This window comes from Leucopleurus acutus (assembly GCF_964270905.1).
Source record: "Leucopleurus acutus genome assembly, chromosome: 4".
Taxonomy (NCBI): Eukaryota; Metazoa; Chordata; class Mammalia; order Artiodactyla; family Delphinidae; genus Leucopleurus; species Leucopleurus acutus.
The window spans coordinates 123,321,546-123,339,313 of record NC_139146.1 but is presented as its reverse complement, the minus strand read 5'-3'; the positions used below and the strand labels follow the sequence as shown (position 1 = coordinate 123,339,313).

The following is a 17,768-nucleotide window of genomic DNA, read 5'->3' as shown; positions in this document are numbered from 1 at the left end:
TTCCCCCACATTTTCAGTGACAGTGTAGGTGCACAAACAGCTCTGATCTGGTGGACAGTTATGGAGAAGGCCGTGAAAGAGCAAGGGCACATCTGAGAGGATAAAAATCAATGACATTAATAATAACCACAATTACAAGAGTTAGTGCAAAACTTTTATCAGATTATCAAAATTGTGGAATGGTGGACAGTCTACAGCTGGGAAACCTGATACCTGAGTTGTCACTCTAGATTTCTTATAGTCATTTGTGTGAGCGTGAGCAAGTCAGAGGCTTTGGAAATCAGTTTCTTCAATTTAGAAATAAGTCTGGGCCAGGCTTATTAAAATTCCTTTCAGATTCACAGTTATATCACTCTAAGGTACATATACCTTTGGACACCTAACTACTATCAGGTACTGCTTTGGCAACATGAAAAATATCAGTTTCAATACTATATAAAACAATAAATGAACTACTAACATTTTCAAAATGTGGTACAATACAAACCACTGGAATATTGTTATCCCTGAACAGTTCTTATTTTCTTACATTAAGAAAATTTTAACCTCCTACTGATCTAAAATGCCATAATGTTTCTTTTTATTTATGTCACTAATTTTCTTGGTTATTATGAAGCTTCATTTCTGAATAAAATTTTATTTTTTAGTATTATTATTTAAGTTTCTAGGGAAATTATTCTCAATAATGTTTTAAAATATTCATTAAATTCCTATTTACTTTAAATGTCAGCATTCTTTAAGTGCTCAATACAGTTTACACAACTAGAAGTTTAATCTGAAAATCTATAGGCTTTTAGTGTCTTTCATTTGAATTAACATTCCCTCATAATAAAAACTTAATGAAAGTTAATGATATTGATATCTGATAATTTCTAAAGAAATATGGGGAAAGCATACACTTTAAATAGACAAATATATTCAGGAGAATATTACCTGGCTTGATTCTCCCCTTTGGATCTCAGAAAGTAAATAGCACTGTATTTTCATCCAGCTCTGAGAACTCAGCTTTATTTCTGCTACAGGCAAAGAGGTGATTTCATTCAACTAGACAATTCAATCAGCACAGCTTGCTGTAAACAGGAAATAATATATTATTTAGCGTAGCAAGATGAAAATCCCATTTGAGGGAAATGACTTGTTGGGTCTTTGCAAACACCTCAATTTCCCTTTTCACTGACCTCACAAGTAATGGTAAGGAATTAGTATTTAGATTTCTTTTTAGAAGGTCCCAAACGCAGGTCACCTCTATATTCTCTTTTGCGTGCTACAACCTAGACTGGTAAGGAAAGCAGAGATTTCTTCTTATATGCCAACCAAGTGAAATGTTAACTCATCATTATCAGCCTCATCCATGTTAACCTTCTCACAAACATGAGGTGGGGAAACAAACGGCTCAAGGTAGGAAGTAAGTGAAAACAATGAACATTTATTAAGTCTTTTCTTATGTGCCATATTCTTTATATTAATTAACTAACTTCAATTCTCACAACTCAGAGGTGATAACAGTTAATCCACTATGCATGATAAATTAGAAGAAAATGTTCAGAATGCTTAAGTCAATATTTAATGTGAAATCTATGACACACACTTAAGATCTCACATTCATAAAAGTAGCTGTACATTTTTCTATTTTTCCTTCTACTTCCCTGGAATTTGCAAATATCTTTTAAGCCCTGAATAGAATTCAATACAATAAATACTTAATCTTTTCTGTTTGGTACTGTGGGGGACACACAAATGAACTAAGGGAGGCCCTAAATCCCATACTGATACTGCTGGTAATTAGTTCAATTTCATGACAGATTCTCCTAGTTCCAGTAGTATAAAAAGGCTTCCAGTTTTATTTATGAAATTTTTAAATTTATCTGTAGCACTGATGTGATCTTACAAAGTGATCCACAACACCTTTCTTACCTTGCACATCCCCTGCAGCAAGAAGGCTAATCCTCAGAGTGTGAAACCTCCCGAGTAACTGTCTGAAAGCCTAAGTTCCATAACCCGCTGGGTGCTCTGACATTCTAATACTAGACACGGGCATTTGACTAACTCCATAAATACTATGAATTATTTTTTTCATTTTGAAGATCTAATGAGGTTAACTGTTTCTAATAACAAACAGCTATTTCTTAAAGGGAAGATAATCTCTGGATAACAATACATGATTTTAGGGTCTGAGAAGTAAAATGTGTTTTTAAGGTTGATATAATACAGAGGTCTTGACAGAATTTACAGTTCTCTGAGGTCACATGAGAGCATGAACATGAGCATCTGAATTCTAGAGGTAGAGAGACTTCATTAGCTCTAATCCCAGCTCAGTCACATGCTAAATGAGTGGCAAGTTCTTTGATTTCTCTGAGTCTCAGTATTTTTATCTGCAAAATGAAGCTAATAACACATACTCTGAATAGTTGTTGTAAAGATCAAAAATAATACTTGTAAAGATCTAGTAGAGAGGATACAACAGGTACTTCATAAATAGTAACTTTTTTCTCATCTATCATTGCATTGCATCATTGGCTGCAGTAGCATTTCAACTCTGAGAGCATATATTTGGTCTGTGATAAACTAGTTGACCAGTTCAAGTATGAGTCTGATTAATGAGGATATGCAGAGATCAAATAAATAGATTCTTTGCACATTTTCTACAAATTACCTTCCCATACAGCTGTCTTCTAAATATAAGGTAGATGACTCTGGATTAGCTAAGAGGACAAAAATTGCCATTATCATCTTTATGGCTTTAGTTTGGAAAATAAAAATAGTGATAATGACCTTGGACTCTTGTGGAATTTCCATAAGTAATGTATATAATTACCATGAAATGGACATCTTTTGATATCAATGAAATAGAAAAGTGAGATAGAATTTAGGAAGACACATTTCAGAGGTCTGCTCATTATAAAGCACCTATGACTGTCACTTACGCAAAAACAGATAAAGTATACTCATATTAAAACATATGGCAACATTCTTAAAGAAAATGCCTCAGTGATTGCATGATTCTACTGAACTACTGCCTCAGTTGACCAAAAGTCTAACTTGCACAGTGCAAATGCAACTACTTTGAGCTAAAGATTAGTTTTAGAAGAAATAATATTTGCATACTCCCCAGTGACCATTCATTTTAAAACCCGAATCTAGAGGTGCAATCATTCGCAAAATCAATTATATCTATGATTATGGTACCTAGATGGTTTTCTTTTTATATTGGAGAATAAACATACTAATAACATGCACAGGTTAGGGAAAGTGATCATGGATCATCAGACTATACAAATGATCAGGACATGATAAAGGGTTATGTATTTCAATGGTAAAAGCAATATGATTATTAGCTCTTCATTTGAAGCAGTTTATCTACAGTTCAAAAATGCTTTCAATCCTTTCACTGATTAAACTGTAAAGCATCTTTTTCATTGTCAGCAGAAGTGACCGGCATTTAATTAAAATAGACTCTTCTAACTATAAATAATTGAATTAATAGTTTTAAATTTAGTTTGGCTAAAATTGGTAAATTGATAAATAACTAAATAATGCAAGAATAAGAATTATCAAAACACTTTTGAGAACACAGTTCTGCTTGGAGGGCTCCATGGAGGAAGTGCCTCATTTTCAAGAAAGGGATGATGTTTCTTTTGTTTCCGTTCAATTCTTTCCTTCCTTTCTTTTTTTTCCTAAAGAGAAAATAGAAAACTATTTATATATAAATTTATATACAAATATGACCATTATTTTCAAATCAAGTTTCTTGCTGAAGAACAAAATAATCATTATAAGGTATTTAAATGTCATTTGCTAGCTTAATTGGTTATAAAGTAATAACAGCTAGGGAATATTGCTAATTTATGAGCATACTATCAATAGGCGTTAACGCACCACTTAATTTTTTAAATATTAAAAGTGATAATATTTAAAAAGAATTATGTAAAATAGGAAAAAAAGACCTGTAATCCCATAATTCAAAGAGAATAATTATTAGAAGTTAGTGATGACTTTCTGAGAACAGAGTCTCAGAAATAAATTTACTGGGTGCAAAGGTTGAATATGTGATGGCAGCAGAGGATACTTCACAGTGTTTAAAAATATTTGAATATTGAGGTTCATGTTTCTTTGCTTGTTATTGAGCTTGAGTACGTTTTCATTTCTTTAGTGCTTTTGTGAAGTTTTTGCTCTGTTATTTGGCTCTTCTAACTGTATGGTTATTGGTGCTTGTAATTTTTAGCAATTTACATTTTCATATAATAAATATTATCCTTGCAGCATTTTATCTACGTTTTTAGTCCTTAATTTTTTACCAAAAAATTAATAGTTCAACCATAGACAACTAAACTGTTTAAAGAGTAATATAGTCAAAATTTGTGTACCCACTACCTGCCTTTTGAAATAAAACATGACCAATTCTTGTGCAGCCCTTGTACCCACTCCCTCACCACACCTGCTTTCTCTCCACCATCCAGAGATAACCATTACTGAATTTAGTGCTTATAGTTGCAGTGCATCCCTTAATACCTTTATCACACACACGTATTCATCCCCAAACAACAAATAATTTTGTTTTGCAGGTTTTTTGAGTTTTGCAGGTTTTTTGAGTTTATGCTAAAAGGTACCATGCTATATATTCTTTTGCATCTGTCTTTTATTTATGACCATATTTCTAAGATCCATCTATATGGAGCTGTAGCTCTAGTTCACTGATGCACAGAATTCCAGTATATCAACATATCACAGTTTACTAATCAATTTTGGTGTTGAAGACATGATGTTCTAATGTTTTTTCCACACAAAGACAATGCTGCTGTAAATATATCCCTGTTTGATTCCTTGTGCTTATAAGCCAAGATTTTCTCTCCAAGTATATGCCTAGGAGTGAAATTGCCAGTTTGTAGGGTATGAATATGTTCGACTTTGCTGGACAATAATGATTTATTCTCCAAAGTTGTAGGAAATTACCCGCCAGCCAGCAAATATACTGATTTTTTATTATTAATATGCTGTATTCTATTGTTTGGCATTTTATATTTAATGTTTAAATCTTCTGAAGTTTGTATTGCAGTAAAGTAATTGTTTGAAGTGATTTTATATCCAAATGTCACAAATAATCCCAATTGTTATTGTCTCACATCCATTAATTTGTGTTCCTTTATTATATAGTACATCCTTACAGGTAACAGGTTCTGAAGCTATTATTCTACTTGTACTATACTGTAATTTGTGCTCATTCATTCAGTGTTAAGCACTGAGATCTTACTCTGGGTCAAGCAGTATACAGGGAGCCATGCATGAAGTGATTATAAAATACAAACACACAGGTTACTGTTCCTGTCCCTTAGGGAACTTTCAAAATAGATGGTTAATAAACAAGTACATAAACAACAGATAATTCCAAATTGTGTGAAATTCTATGAAACATATAAATAAGCTGTTGTGATTGATAAAAAATGAAAGGAAGTACTTACTTTCAAAGAAAAGTGGATTCAGGGAAAGTCACTTTGAGACGTGATGGGTAAGAGGAGCCACTGGTGATGTGCACTGAGGGGAGGGCACCCCACGCAGACAGAAGAGTGTGTGTGAGGACTCTGACAAGTGGGGAAAACTTGGGATGGGAGAGGAAGCCAGAGAGCCAGTGTGAATAAAGCCTGGCGGGAGATGGGAGCGGGGTCCAGATGAGAATGACAAGGTATACGTGTAAGATCAGGCGGGGCCTGACAGGCCATAGTAACATTTAGAACACAGGTTTGAAAAAAAAAAAAGAGCTGTCAACAGGTGATTTGGAGAAGAAAGGCAGAATGCTGAGAGGTAAACCGGGGAACATGGCAGCAGAGGAGGAGACAGCTCAAGTGGAAGAGGAAATCGACTGTGCAGAATGCCCAGAGGTCTAGGAAACAGGGCAGAAAAGAATACATACCATAGTCTAGATGCTCTGGCAAAATTGTAACTCTCAAAGTTTAGTTTAGTTTCAGAAAAGGGATAAGATGGGGGTTTACTGAGGATGAAAAGGATATGAAGAACTAAGGAAGTGTAAACAAACTTTCCAGAAGTTTAGCTATTAAAAAAGATGAGGATCATAGCTGGAGGGAAATGAAGAATTAAGAGAGTTTATTTTTATTAAGATTACTTATCCTGAGACTTGATGGGAATAATCCAGGAGGGTAGAAGAATGCAGATTCACAGGAGAGTGAAATGGTAAATTCATATTTCATTGCTTGATTGGTACAGTCCTGCTTCATATTATTTTGAAAATATTATCTTCCATCGTCTCACATTTTTATTATACCAGGTGAATTTTAGAACCATTTCGTTTCCCTGCTATACTCCCTTCCAAGAAATGACTGAGTATCTGAGGATTAATATGAAATCTAAACAATGATCTAGGAATACCTGAAATGTTAATAGCATTTGGCCTTTCATCCTGCAGCTTGGACTGTCTCTCCATTTCTTCAAGTTTCTGCTAAAACTATAAAGTTTAGTGGTTTCCTTGTATTCCAAAGAGCAGTGGTGTCACGGAACACTTGGACAACCCTGCCTCTGCAGGCTGAATGGCTTGGGAGGAGTGGTATTTTGGTAAATTATTAGGTGTCTATGCTTCTTTCATCAGTACATAAATGGAACTGATAATATCACAAGAAGAATATGGTAATGTAAGGTTCCATTAACATGTAATTATTCACATACAACAGAAGGATTGAAGAGAGGTGTGAAATTTTCTTTTTGTCTTAACATTTTGCTCTTCGTCATGAGAATGTTTTCATCTTTGTTATTTCTAATAAACAGAGAACCTCCTTTCAGAATCCTAACTGAGAAAATAAAAGCTTTAATTGGACCACGGTCAATCATCTTATTACTTTAGAGAGAGGCAGGCCCTCTAGCTAGGTGAGAGAAAAGCAGTGACCATGCTGTGTCCTCAGAAACTGACTGAAAAAACCTCACTGTCCATTCCATTTAACATAGGGAGAGAGAGGAACTGGAAGCAACCTTGAGTTTGCTGGCGGGTGCTAAAAAGTTAGGGCAGAAAATAGGCAATTAATTATCAACCTTAATGTCAATTTACATGAATCAATGTTATCTTGAGTAATAATTAAAAGAGGTTTCTTAAAAAGTCCTCGTGTCTGTTGTTTGTTGGGGGTCTGAATCTTTTGCTTATTTTCTTATTAAAGGTAACTATGAATTAATCTGGGAACCAGCTTGAAGAAGCATCTTACCTGATCTTTGGCTACAATTTTCACTTAAAACAGTGACCCATCAATTGCTCACTCCCCAAACTAGGTTGTACATCAAAATTTTGAGATGTTACTTTACATGAAAATTGAAGTAATTAGCTCTTCTGTATAGGGGTATTTTTCCATTCTCTCTGCAAACAAATTTCAATAAGAAATTGGTAAGATGGGGAACAGAGCTGTAACATGTTGTACATGGATTTTTTTTTTTTAGGTAGAGCTGTATTGTAGGGATATATTGTATACCAAAACAAGTTATTTTGTCTTAGGTCTTTGATGAGTTTTTATTTTCCAGAGGATTGATTAGAATGAGAAAGTGACTAACCACTGTAATAAAACATTGTGTACCTAACTATGACTTAGTCACTAAGGAAATTATATCTCATTTTCAAGACAATGTGAAAATAAAACTGAAAATTGAAACATTTACATTCAGTTACTACTCTAAATGATACTAGCAGAATTAGCATACGTCTCCTTAATATAAGAAGATTTAAAATTTTTCTTAGAACAAAGCATTATTTAAGAGTTTAATCTAAGGAAATCATCATAGAACACTACTATCCTCATTCAAACGACTGAACCAATTTTGATCGCCTTATTACTGTTTATCTGCATGTATTTAGCATTATAGCAGTACTAAAGTCAACACATAAACAACAATAAATTCTGTTGGTATTTTTATTAGGATTGCATTAAATTTGTAAATTATTTCAGGGAAAACTGACATCTTTATAGCATCATTATAAGATTGTTTCTATACAAGGACAGTTTTGTTCTAATTTCTCAGGTATTCATTTGTGTCCTTCAGAAGTTTTCTCTATATTGGTATTGCACATTTCCTAAGTTTATTCCTAAGTGTTGCATCTTTTTATCCTATCTTTAAATAGCCTGCTTTGGGTCCTGTGTGTGTCTCTAGCTACTACTGATTCTAAAATTTGTGTGGAAAAAAACCCCCCAAGAATATTCAGAAATACATTGAATGAAGAGTTATGAAGGGAGATTAATCCAAACATATATGAAAATATATAAAGTCCTGATGATGAAACAGTGTTGTACTGGAGTATGTACAGCGAGATTGACCAATGGAACAGAAAGTTAAGAAATAAACAGACCTGAAAATATGGGAATGATCTAATGTATCATATAATAAAGGCAGTACCTCAAATCAGTGGGTAAAAGATATGCTGTTTTATGAAAGATGCATTTGGAAAAAATAAAGATGGAATCATATTTCCCATCATACACTAGGATAAATTCTAAGTGGAGCAAATGTTAAAATGTTAAATATAAAATCATAAAGTTATTCAAAGAAAAATGGGAGCCTAAGTTTTGGAGAAAGTCCTTTCAACTACACCTGAAAATCAGAAGCCATAAAAAAAGACTGATAGATTTGACACCTGAAAATAAAATAAAATTCTTCATGGAATAAAATGATATAAGACTTCCCTGGTGGCACAGTGGTTAAGAATCCACCTGCCAATGCAGAGGACACGGGTTTGAGCCCTGGTCCAGGAAGATCCCACATGCTGCAGAGCAACTAAGCCCATATGCCACAACTACTGAGCCTGTTCTCTAAAACCCGTGAGCAAGAACTACTGAGCCCGCGTGCCACAACTACTAAAGCCCATGCACCCTAGAGCCCATGCTTCACAACAAGAGAAGCCACTGCTATGAGAAGCCCACACATCACAATGAAGAGTAGCCCCTGCTTGCCGCAACTAGAGAAAGCCTGTGTGCACAGGCGAAGACCCAATACAGCCAAAAATAAATAATAAATAAATAAATTTACTAAAATAATGATATAAGCAAAGTTGAGAGACCAACAATACAATGGGAAAAATTTGTAACTCATATCAGAAATGGTAGGCTAATTTCCCTAGTACATAAAAAAGCTTCTAGAAATCAGTAAGAAAAAGACCAATGAAAAAATGTTGTTTATGAACTGACACTTTACAGGAAAAATAATATAAATTATCCTCACACAAATGAAAGGATACTCAAGCTCAATCCTAACCAGAGAAATGCAAATAAAAAAATACTCTGGATGACATTTTTTTAACTTGCTGATAGACATGAATTCAAAAAAGTTTGATAAGAAACCCTACTGGACCCTAAGCCCTATGGAGAAATTCTGCACTTTTTGATTGCTGAACATGTGAACGTGTTAACTATTCACATAAAGTACTTATGCATCTGAAATGTATTACTTATTTACTTATTCAAAAATAAATGAATAAAATATATATTTATATTTTAAAACAGAAAACAGTATTTTGCTTGCCATCACTGAAAAGTAACTATAAACGTAAGTACATTGAAACAAAGAATATAAAGTCCTGCTAGATATCATTTCTCCCAACGTTCATACTTGATTGCTTTCATTAAAAAACCACTTAAATAAGACCTTCTCCTCGAGGTCATCAGAAAGATCAAAAGAAAATAAAAAATGGAATAACTTTCTCATTAAATACAATTTTACTGTGTGTCAGGACCAAGTTCCACCTAAATTAACCTGGTATACCTTCAGTAATACACTTGTCAGTACACTTTTTTATAATTTTAGGTAGGAGAATCATTGCAAAGGACGAATGGGCATGACTGGTAAGTGACTAAATGTGGGGATGCAGGTAAGGAACATTATTATGACTAAAGTTTTAAGCCTGAGTGTTTTAAGGAATAGTAGAATCATTAATAGAAATGAGTAGATCAAATAAATTATGATATATGTAGGAGAGAATGAATTCAACAAGGTAGCTTCCAGGTAGAAATGGTCAGTAGGCATGGGACAAATAGAACTGGAATTAGGGACAGAAAAGTCAGAACAAGTACGTTTAAAAGACACAGTGCATTAACAAATAACACCTACCAGCCATTTTTCATATTCTTCAAGAGCTTGTTTATCTTTATCTTTTTTCTCAGCTCTTTTCAGTTCTTCTTTTCTTTTCTCATTTATTTTCTCTTTTTCCTTTTCCTTGAAAACAGCTTCCTTTTTTTCATTCCTATGTAGGATAGTCAAAACACTGGCAAGTTAAAGGAGAATATATAATAAAGATTCCCTAATGTGTCTTTGCAATAATGAGACTAAGTGCATTAGTAACATTCAAGTAAATGAATTTTAGAAAAGCCTAAAGTGTTACTAATTTAAGATCTATCAAAACATTCATTATTTTGGATTACCATTTTTCAATAGCAGTTACGTTATCTTTCCTTTTCTCAGCAACAGTTTCTTCCTCTTTCTGTTTCTTTGCTCTTTCATATTCTTTCTCTTTTTTACTTTTCTCTTTAAGATATTCCATCTTTTTCTCTTTCCATTTTTCAAAAGACTGAAAAAGTTCAGAGTTACTCTTATTTAATGTGAATATAATAAAATAGTAAAACCACAGTTAATCATTAATTTTCAAATATTTTAAAAATAATTAAGATAGTCAAAACCATTGCATACTTGCAGTGCTTCTCTTTTTCTCACAGCATTTTCTTCTTCAGTTTTCTTCTTGGTTTTTTCCTCAAGCCTTTTTTTTGCAGCTACCTTCTTTGCTTCCTTTTCTTTCATGGCTTTCCAGGCCTCAAATGATGCTAAGGCTTCTTCTCTCTTAGCAGCTCTTTTCTATTTTGGAAAAATAATAGACAGTAATAGGTATATGTATAAATAGACAAATATAGATAGATATAGATATACATACATTCATTTTTTTTAATTCCCTTCATATTCATCAAATTAGGTTTCAAAGCAATCTATTTAAAATAGATTTAGAGAAGTTAATTGATAAAGAATGTTATCTGAATTATTCACTGCATTTTAAAATGTCCTTTCTTAAACATTTATCAGATATTGATCTACTACCATGTATGGGAAGGAATTTTTTTTGGAAGTATACTGAACAAATGCTATGAAAATAAACTGTAAAAGGCTAATTGGTACTGCAAAGTGCTCATAATGCAATATTGCACTAAAAGAAAAATATCAGGAAAGTTACAGGCCAGAAAGATAAAGTTATATACTTTATCTTTCTGGCCTGTAACTTTCCTGATATTTTAACTTTAACTTTCTGGCCTGTCAGAGTAAGGTAAATTGGTCAAGTCACACAGTAAACTACAGATCTGTGCTTTAACCCTGAGTTTTGACTGACATCAGAGCATAAAATTCTTACTGCATAAACATATCCCAAGTGTTGAAAACATGTGCCAGATTAGAAAATATGTAGGTGAACATATAGCAAGTATGTTATTACTTTACTTACTTCAATCCAATCCCATAATATTCTATGTTTGCCTTATAATATTGCTTAGCATTAAATGATATAAAGCTTTATTATAGAGATAACATAATTTAGAAGTAAAAGTATGAGCTCCCTCACTGAGTTGTGAAGAGCAAATGAGGTGTCTGGCGCTGACTGTGGCAGATAATGCTGCAAAGGCAGTGCCAGTGTCCAGGCATTTCCCCTGCAGGGCTGCTCCACACAGTGCTGTGCGCTGGGGAAATATGTTTCTATCCATGGTAGTATTAAAAGCACAATGGGGGCTTCCCTGGTGGCGCAGTGGTTGAGAGTCCGCCTGCCGATGCAGGGGACGCGGGTTCGTGCCCCGGTCCGGGAAGATCCCACATGCCGCGGAGCGGCTGGGCCCGTGAGCCATGGCTGCTGAGCCTGCGCATCCGGAGCCTGTGCTCTGCAACGGGAGAGGCCACAACAGTGAGAGGCCCGCATACCGCAAAAAAAAAAAAAAGCACAATGAAGGTTGTTTTTTTTTCTTTTGTTTTTTTCAGGGATTTTACTTTAGAAGATGGGAAAGAACTGGAGCATGTTGTAGGAAGGAGTTAGAGGCAGAAGGTGAAGTACAGGAGAGACTGAAATGAGAGCCCAGCTCCAGTCAGTGGGAAGGATAGGGGCAAATACTCAGGTAGAGGCTGATCTTGAAGATACATACAAAACTCAAGATAGAAAAGGGGAAAACTGAAGGTTAATGTCTGATGACCCTTTATATTCCTGGCTAAGTTGTAATATCAAAGTCAATTTTTAATAATGAAATAGGTACATGGTCACAAGAAAAAATAAGTTCATAATCAGTAGTGCCAAAGCTATTGCACACATATAAATAATAAAAATCTCTGTGTATCCATGTTTTCATGTAAAACAGTTATATTTATATCAAACTAAAAATGTATAAAGTACCAGAGAAATAAAATCAGAAATCAATTCTTTTATATACAATTTATTTCACCATTTAAAAAACAGTTGATTTAAAAATATTAAACATTCAGACTATTTTACTGACTTAAAAATCCAGAATATTTTTTACTTCTATATTCAGAATACCTGTTCATTTTGAATCCTTAAGTTTTCACTTTCGATTCTTTTAATTCTGTGCATTTCATGTAAATAAACATTTTTCTTTTCTAACCACTCCTGTGGGAACAAGAAAAAGGCTATATGATATTCAAAGTTTTGCAAATGAATTAGAATTCTTATTTCTGAATATATGATTAAAACTTTAAAAAAGCAAAACATAAAACTTACAGATTTTATATGTACTAGTATCATTCTTTTTCTGATAATATTCTAATATGTAAAGATGAGCAAGAATTAAGAAAATCATGTGTATATGATTTATATATGTGTAATATAATGTGTAATGTAATGACTACATATATTAACATTTTTCTCTGAAATTCACATGGACAATTTTCCAAAGTGTACTATATTCTGTACAACAAATAAGACAAAAAAAAAAAAGACTTCTTTTTTGGAATTGTGAAAAAATTAGGACAGCTTTCTTCTATGTAAGTTTAACTCAAATACAAAAAGTCTCAGGAAAGAAAAAAAATTAAAACTCTTTTTGTTCATAACTATATAAACTTAAAGGAGAAAAAGTATAGAACATAGGTGTACCTCAACTACATTTTGCTTTTGCTGTATTTTTATCAATTGCCATGGCATATTCTCTTTCTTTAAAAACAACTATGATCAGTTAAACAAAGCCTAGAAGGAGATAATTTAGTATATATATATTAAAAAAAACAGCTTTGGATTGTTCAGGTATTATAAAGGAAATAAATTAAACATTAAATCATCATCTCTGACAGGGTCATTTTACTTCCTGATAAACAAACCTTATGTAAGTGATTAATTCTTCTAATTTTTTAAAAAAATATTTTCCTTTTTACCTGATAAACAGCTGCCCTTATGTTATCTGCTCTGTCAGGTTCTGTGCTCTGTTTCTGTGAGGGCTTTTGGTCCAAGACTCTCAAAGTCCCTAAATAGTGAGAAGTGGGAACTGTCAACGGAGTTCTCCTTAGAGAACCAGGTTTCCTTAACTCAGAGGTCACTAATCTGAAAAGATCCAAATGAATCAAGATAAACTATTACAACTGCACTTGGTAGAAGACAGATTCATTAGATTTTGCAAATACTATATTTGAAAACTACATTATAATTTAATAAATTATAATTACTTTGAAAGTGATGTGTCCTTAGTATACAAAGACCCCTATTCAACCTAATTTAAATTTTATTACTTTAAGTTATATAGCTTCAATGCAATTTTTCTTTTAAGATTTTGTAATTAAAACATTTTTAACAAACATGGACTCAAGTTACATGGGAAAAGACAATATTAATAAGTAGGTTTTAATAGTTTCTTATGTTATTTTGCTACATAAACCATCTTAAATATAAAGTTAGACTAGTAACCTCTATTTCAGGGTTGGTGGGAAAATCTGGCCCCCCATCTATTCTGGTATATAAATTTTATTGCACCCTGGCTTTTTCATTTATTTGCATAATGCCAACAGTGTCTTCCCTGCTACAATAGCAGAACTGGGTAGTTACAACAGAGATCATATGGCTTACAAGACCTGACATATGTACTAACTCACAAATTTACAGAAAATGTTTGCTGACCCCTGTTATATTTGACTAATGATAATTTAAAAGATTCAGAAGGTTTTGAATAGCATTTATGAATTCTTATCATTTTAATAAACCAACTTAGTCCATAGAACCTCTAAGTTTAAAGTACAATTTTTCATGTGTTGGACAAACACATTTAATAGAGAAGGTGAATGCTGGACTTCAGCTTTATTACCACTGTATATCTACTGTCTCAGGAAAAATAGGAGAAAGAAACTATATCCCAGGAGCAATGTAGAACATAGAGGATCCTTAATCAATTCCTTTTTATAAATGAATATATTCAACTAGAGGGATTTACCATGAAGTAACTACTTCATTCTTCTCATACGAAGAAAATTAAGTAACACCAAATGAAATTTACTGTACAGAAGTTAAACTAAAACTAGTTTTCTTGGAATGTAAACCCATAACTGAGGGAAAATGATAACTTTATTACCTGTCAGATGCGTTGGATGCTCTATTATTTGTTGACTTTTTACTCTTCATATTTCTATCTTGAATTATTTTCTATTAAATAGAAAAAGCCAAAGATGGATTACTCACTGTATCTATCACAGTTAGACTTAGAGGCCAATCTTCCAGTAAATCGATGTTTTTTAAGCATCTACTATGTGTCAAGTATAGCTGGCACCAGGAACAAATAAGGATATTACATTTTAGGGAGGTTGACTGGCAATAAACACGTAAACTAATGTCACTCATGAAGGAGATAAACTAGGGTCCAGTGACAGTGACAGAGTGGAGTTGACGAGCCACAATAATGAATTTGGTCAGGGAAGGCCTCCCTGAAGGCTCGACATCAGAGCTCAGACAAATGATGAATAACAAAGGGCCACATGATGTTCTATGGAGAGCTTGATAATTTTGAGAAACCAAAAAAGGTGAAAGATGCTGAGGCACAGTGAATGGCAGGGAAAGCTGAGGAGTATAAGGTCCGGAAAGAATCGTATGAGATCTCCAGTGGTGAGGAGTCTGCTTTTTATTCCATGGGGAGAATCCAACAAAGAGACCTTAGAGGGGAATGAGTAATCAGACTTCAGATCACTCAGTAGAGAGTAAGAATAAAGCCAAGGATTCATTCAAAAGAAATATGCTATAATCTTACTTGTTATATATAAATCACCTGTTCTAATTTAGAATTACCTCTGTTAAACATTTCTAAGACCTGTCCAGAATACCCTTCGTCCTTTTAAGGAATAACTTTTCTACTTTACATGGACAGATGGGTGCTAATACTAAAGAGAGAGCAGATATAAACACATCCCTAACTTGGCATTAGAGCTTTTTCCTAAGGAAACTGGTTAAGGACAATATACCTGGAATGTGGCTTAATGAACCTTCTCCATAAAATTTAATAAAAACTTAATACTCTGTTTATAAAAGTCCTGTTCAATCGCAAGTTTTCAGCTGTTATCTTCCCTAGTAATAAGTATACATAGCCACCAATTAACTGCAGGAGAAACTGCACAAAGAAAATTTAGGAGAAATAGGGCTTCCCTGGTGGCACAGTGGTTGAGAGCCCGCCTGCCGATGCAGGGGACACGGGTTCGTGTCCCGGTCCGGGAAGATCCCACATGCCGCGGAGTGGCTAGGCCATGAGCCATGGCCACTGAGCCTGCGCGTCCGGAGCCTGTGCTCCGCAACGGGAGAGGCCACAACAGTGAGAGACCCGCATACCACACACACAAAAAAGAAAATTTAGGAGAAATAAAGACTAAAAATGCTCCCCATAAATTTTAACAGTATAGTACTCTGGTGCAACGTAGTGTAGGGATAAGTAATCCTACATATCACAAATCTGGTTCTCAAGGTAATAATAATAATATTCCTGATAATGATCCTGTCCATCCATTTAAATAAGTATGGATGCTATAAACTTTTCTTAAAGATTTTTATTAAAATTTATAAAATATTTTAAAATGATATCCAAAGGAATATCCTTCACTAACTCAAAACCTTAGAAATTATTCCAGACAGCTGCATTTTTATAACATGAAGACCTACAGAAACATACCCACTTCTGGGTATGTATTTCTGAAACATTTAAAAGTATATTATGATCATATACTTCTGTTAACTTTTAATGAAATGTTGGGTTTTATTATTTTCACTGCAAACCTTCCCTGAAGTTAAAATTCTATTGAATATGAATCACTTGACAGTATAATACCATTATTTCCACGAATAATTCAGATGTACCTAACATGGAAGATAAAATATTTAAAAGTTCTATTTTGAATTTTAAGCTGTAGTATAGAAGGTACAATTTTATATAAATACCTTTGCAGACTCAGTGCGTAAGATACTCTGAAGTTGAAACAGTGGTGGATCATCAACTGTTAAGTTATCATTCATAATCAGTTCGGCTTTCTCCTTTTCTTCTTCAAGGTCATCAGTAGTCACTTGACTTTCCTTGGGTTTCTCAAGTGTAGTAACAAAGTCTATCAAAACTGAGTTCTCTTCATTTTCAATTGATTTCAAGGAATTATGGTTTTCAGTGCATTCTTCATTCTGATCTATTTTGTGACAGAGTAACAGAACTAAATCTCCCTTCTGAATTAATAAGGTGGGTAACAGATTCATTTGCTTTCTGCTAAATGAAAACTGTCTATAATCTCTTTCTTGCAAAATAATAAATGGAGAAAACTATCATATTCAACTTGAATAAACTTTTTTCCCAAGTGAGCTACAAAAGAAAAAATGGCTACTAAATCTACTAAAGCATTTGACACACCTTAGAAAATGGAATAACAACTCTAAACCATAGACATGCCACAAGCCCTTGTTGGTGTATAAACCAAGTAAGTGAAATGGCAATATCTATTCTATTCAAAAGCCTGTGTTTCTTAGCTGGAGCAAGAGGCACAGATTTCTAAGATACTACAGTTACTAGCAATGCACTTATAATATTGTATAGGTGTAGAGAGAACCAAGAATCAATGCAGTTCTAGAAGAGGCCACCACACAGAGAATAAAGTCATCCTTTAGAGTTTTACTCCACTAAGATGCAGTGTTGCCTCTGATACCAAAAGGGCAGGAAAGGAAGGCCTAGTACTTACCCTCTCAGTGCTCAAGGGACAGGCTTAAGCTCTGGCATGGAGGATTCAGTTTTGCTTTTACAGAATTGCTTCTATTATTGTGATTCTACCACACTTTAGAATGTTCAACAGAAAATCAGTGCTTTCTGCGTTGATCACCAACTTTCAGTTCTACTAGGATCCACCTACTGGCCAACCTGTATCTTTACTGTCAAAGTCTTAATTACGAGGCTTTCATTCCAGCCATTTCTGGGGAACTCATTTTATATCTAGGTAAGCTAGATATAATATCACTTTATAATTCCAGTTATACATTCATATTTGGAGACTACTCATGATTCAAAGTATCATTAATGGATTCTTTAGAGCTGCTAATCAAAGTACTCAGTGAAAAGAACAAGGACTTTGGAGCAAAAGATTCAAATTATGGCTCCATCACTGACCTCGGGTATGTTTCCCAATATCTTTGCACTTCAGTTTTTCTCATCCGTAATATGACAAAAATTATACTACATACTAAGCACTTAATAAATATAAGTTATACATCCCAGTCTTAAAAACAGCTATGCCTTTAGCTCTCATTAAGTTATATGTCATAAGACTAA

At 33.8% G+C, this 17,768-nt stretch overlaps 1 protein-coding gene across 3 annotated transcripts in view; it reads right to left on the bottom strand.

Annotated features, from left to right (window-relative positions):
- Positions 1-3,116: 3,116 nt before the first annotated feature.
- MAP9 (microtubule associated protein 9) overlaps positions 3,117-17,768 on the bottom strand; it is a 33,316-nt gene continuing 18,664 nt past the window's right edge. The window contains exons 7-14 of one of the 3 annotated variants that reach the window (XM_082837646.1): positions 16,406-16,641; positions 14,562-14,632; positions 13,378-13,543; positions 12,530-12,619; positions 10,660-10,821; positions 10,395-10,540; positions 10,084-10,216; positions 3,117-3,693 (exon numbers count right to left, since the gene is read on the bottom strand). In XM_082837646.1, the coding sequence (XP_082693772.1) occupies positions 3,646-3,693; positions 10,084-10,216; positions 10,395-10,540; positions 10,660-10,821; positions 12,530-12,619; positions 13,378-13,543; positions 14,562-14,632; positions 16,406-16,641 (1,052 nt within the window). In that variant the 3' untranslated portion in view covers positions 3,117-3,645. Of the gene's footprint in view, positions 3,694-7,234; positions 7,349-10,083; positions 10,217-10,394; positions 10,541-10,659; positions 10,822-12,529; positions 12,620-13,377; positions 13,544-14,561; positions 14,633-16,405; positions 16,642-17,768 lie in introns of those variants that run through there. The other 2 variants (XM_082837645.1, XM_082837647.1) reach the window with 2 other exon arrangements.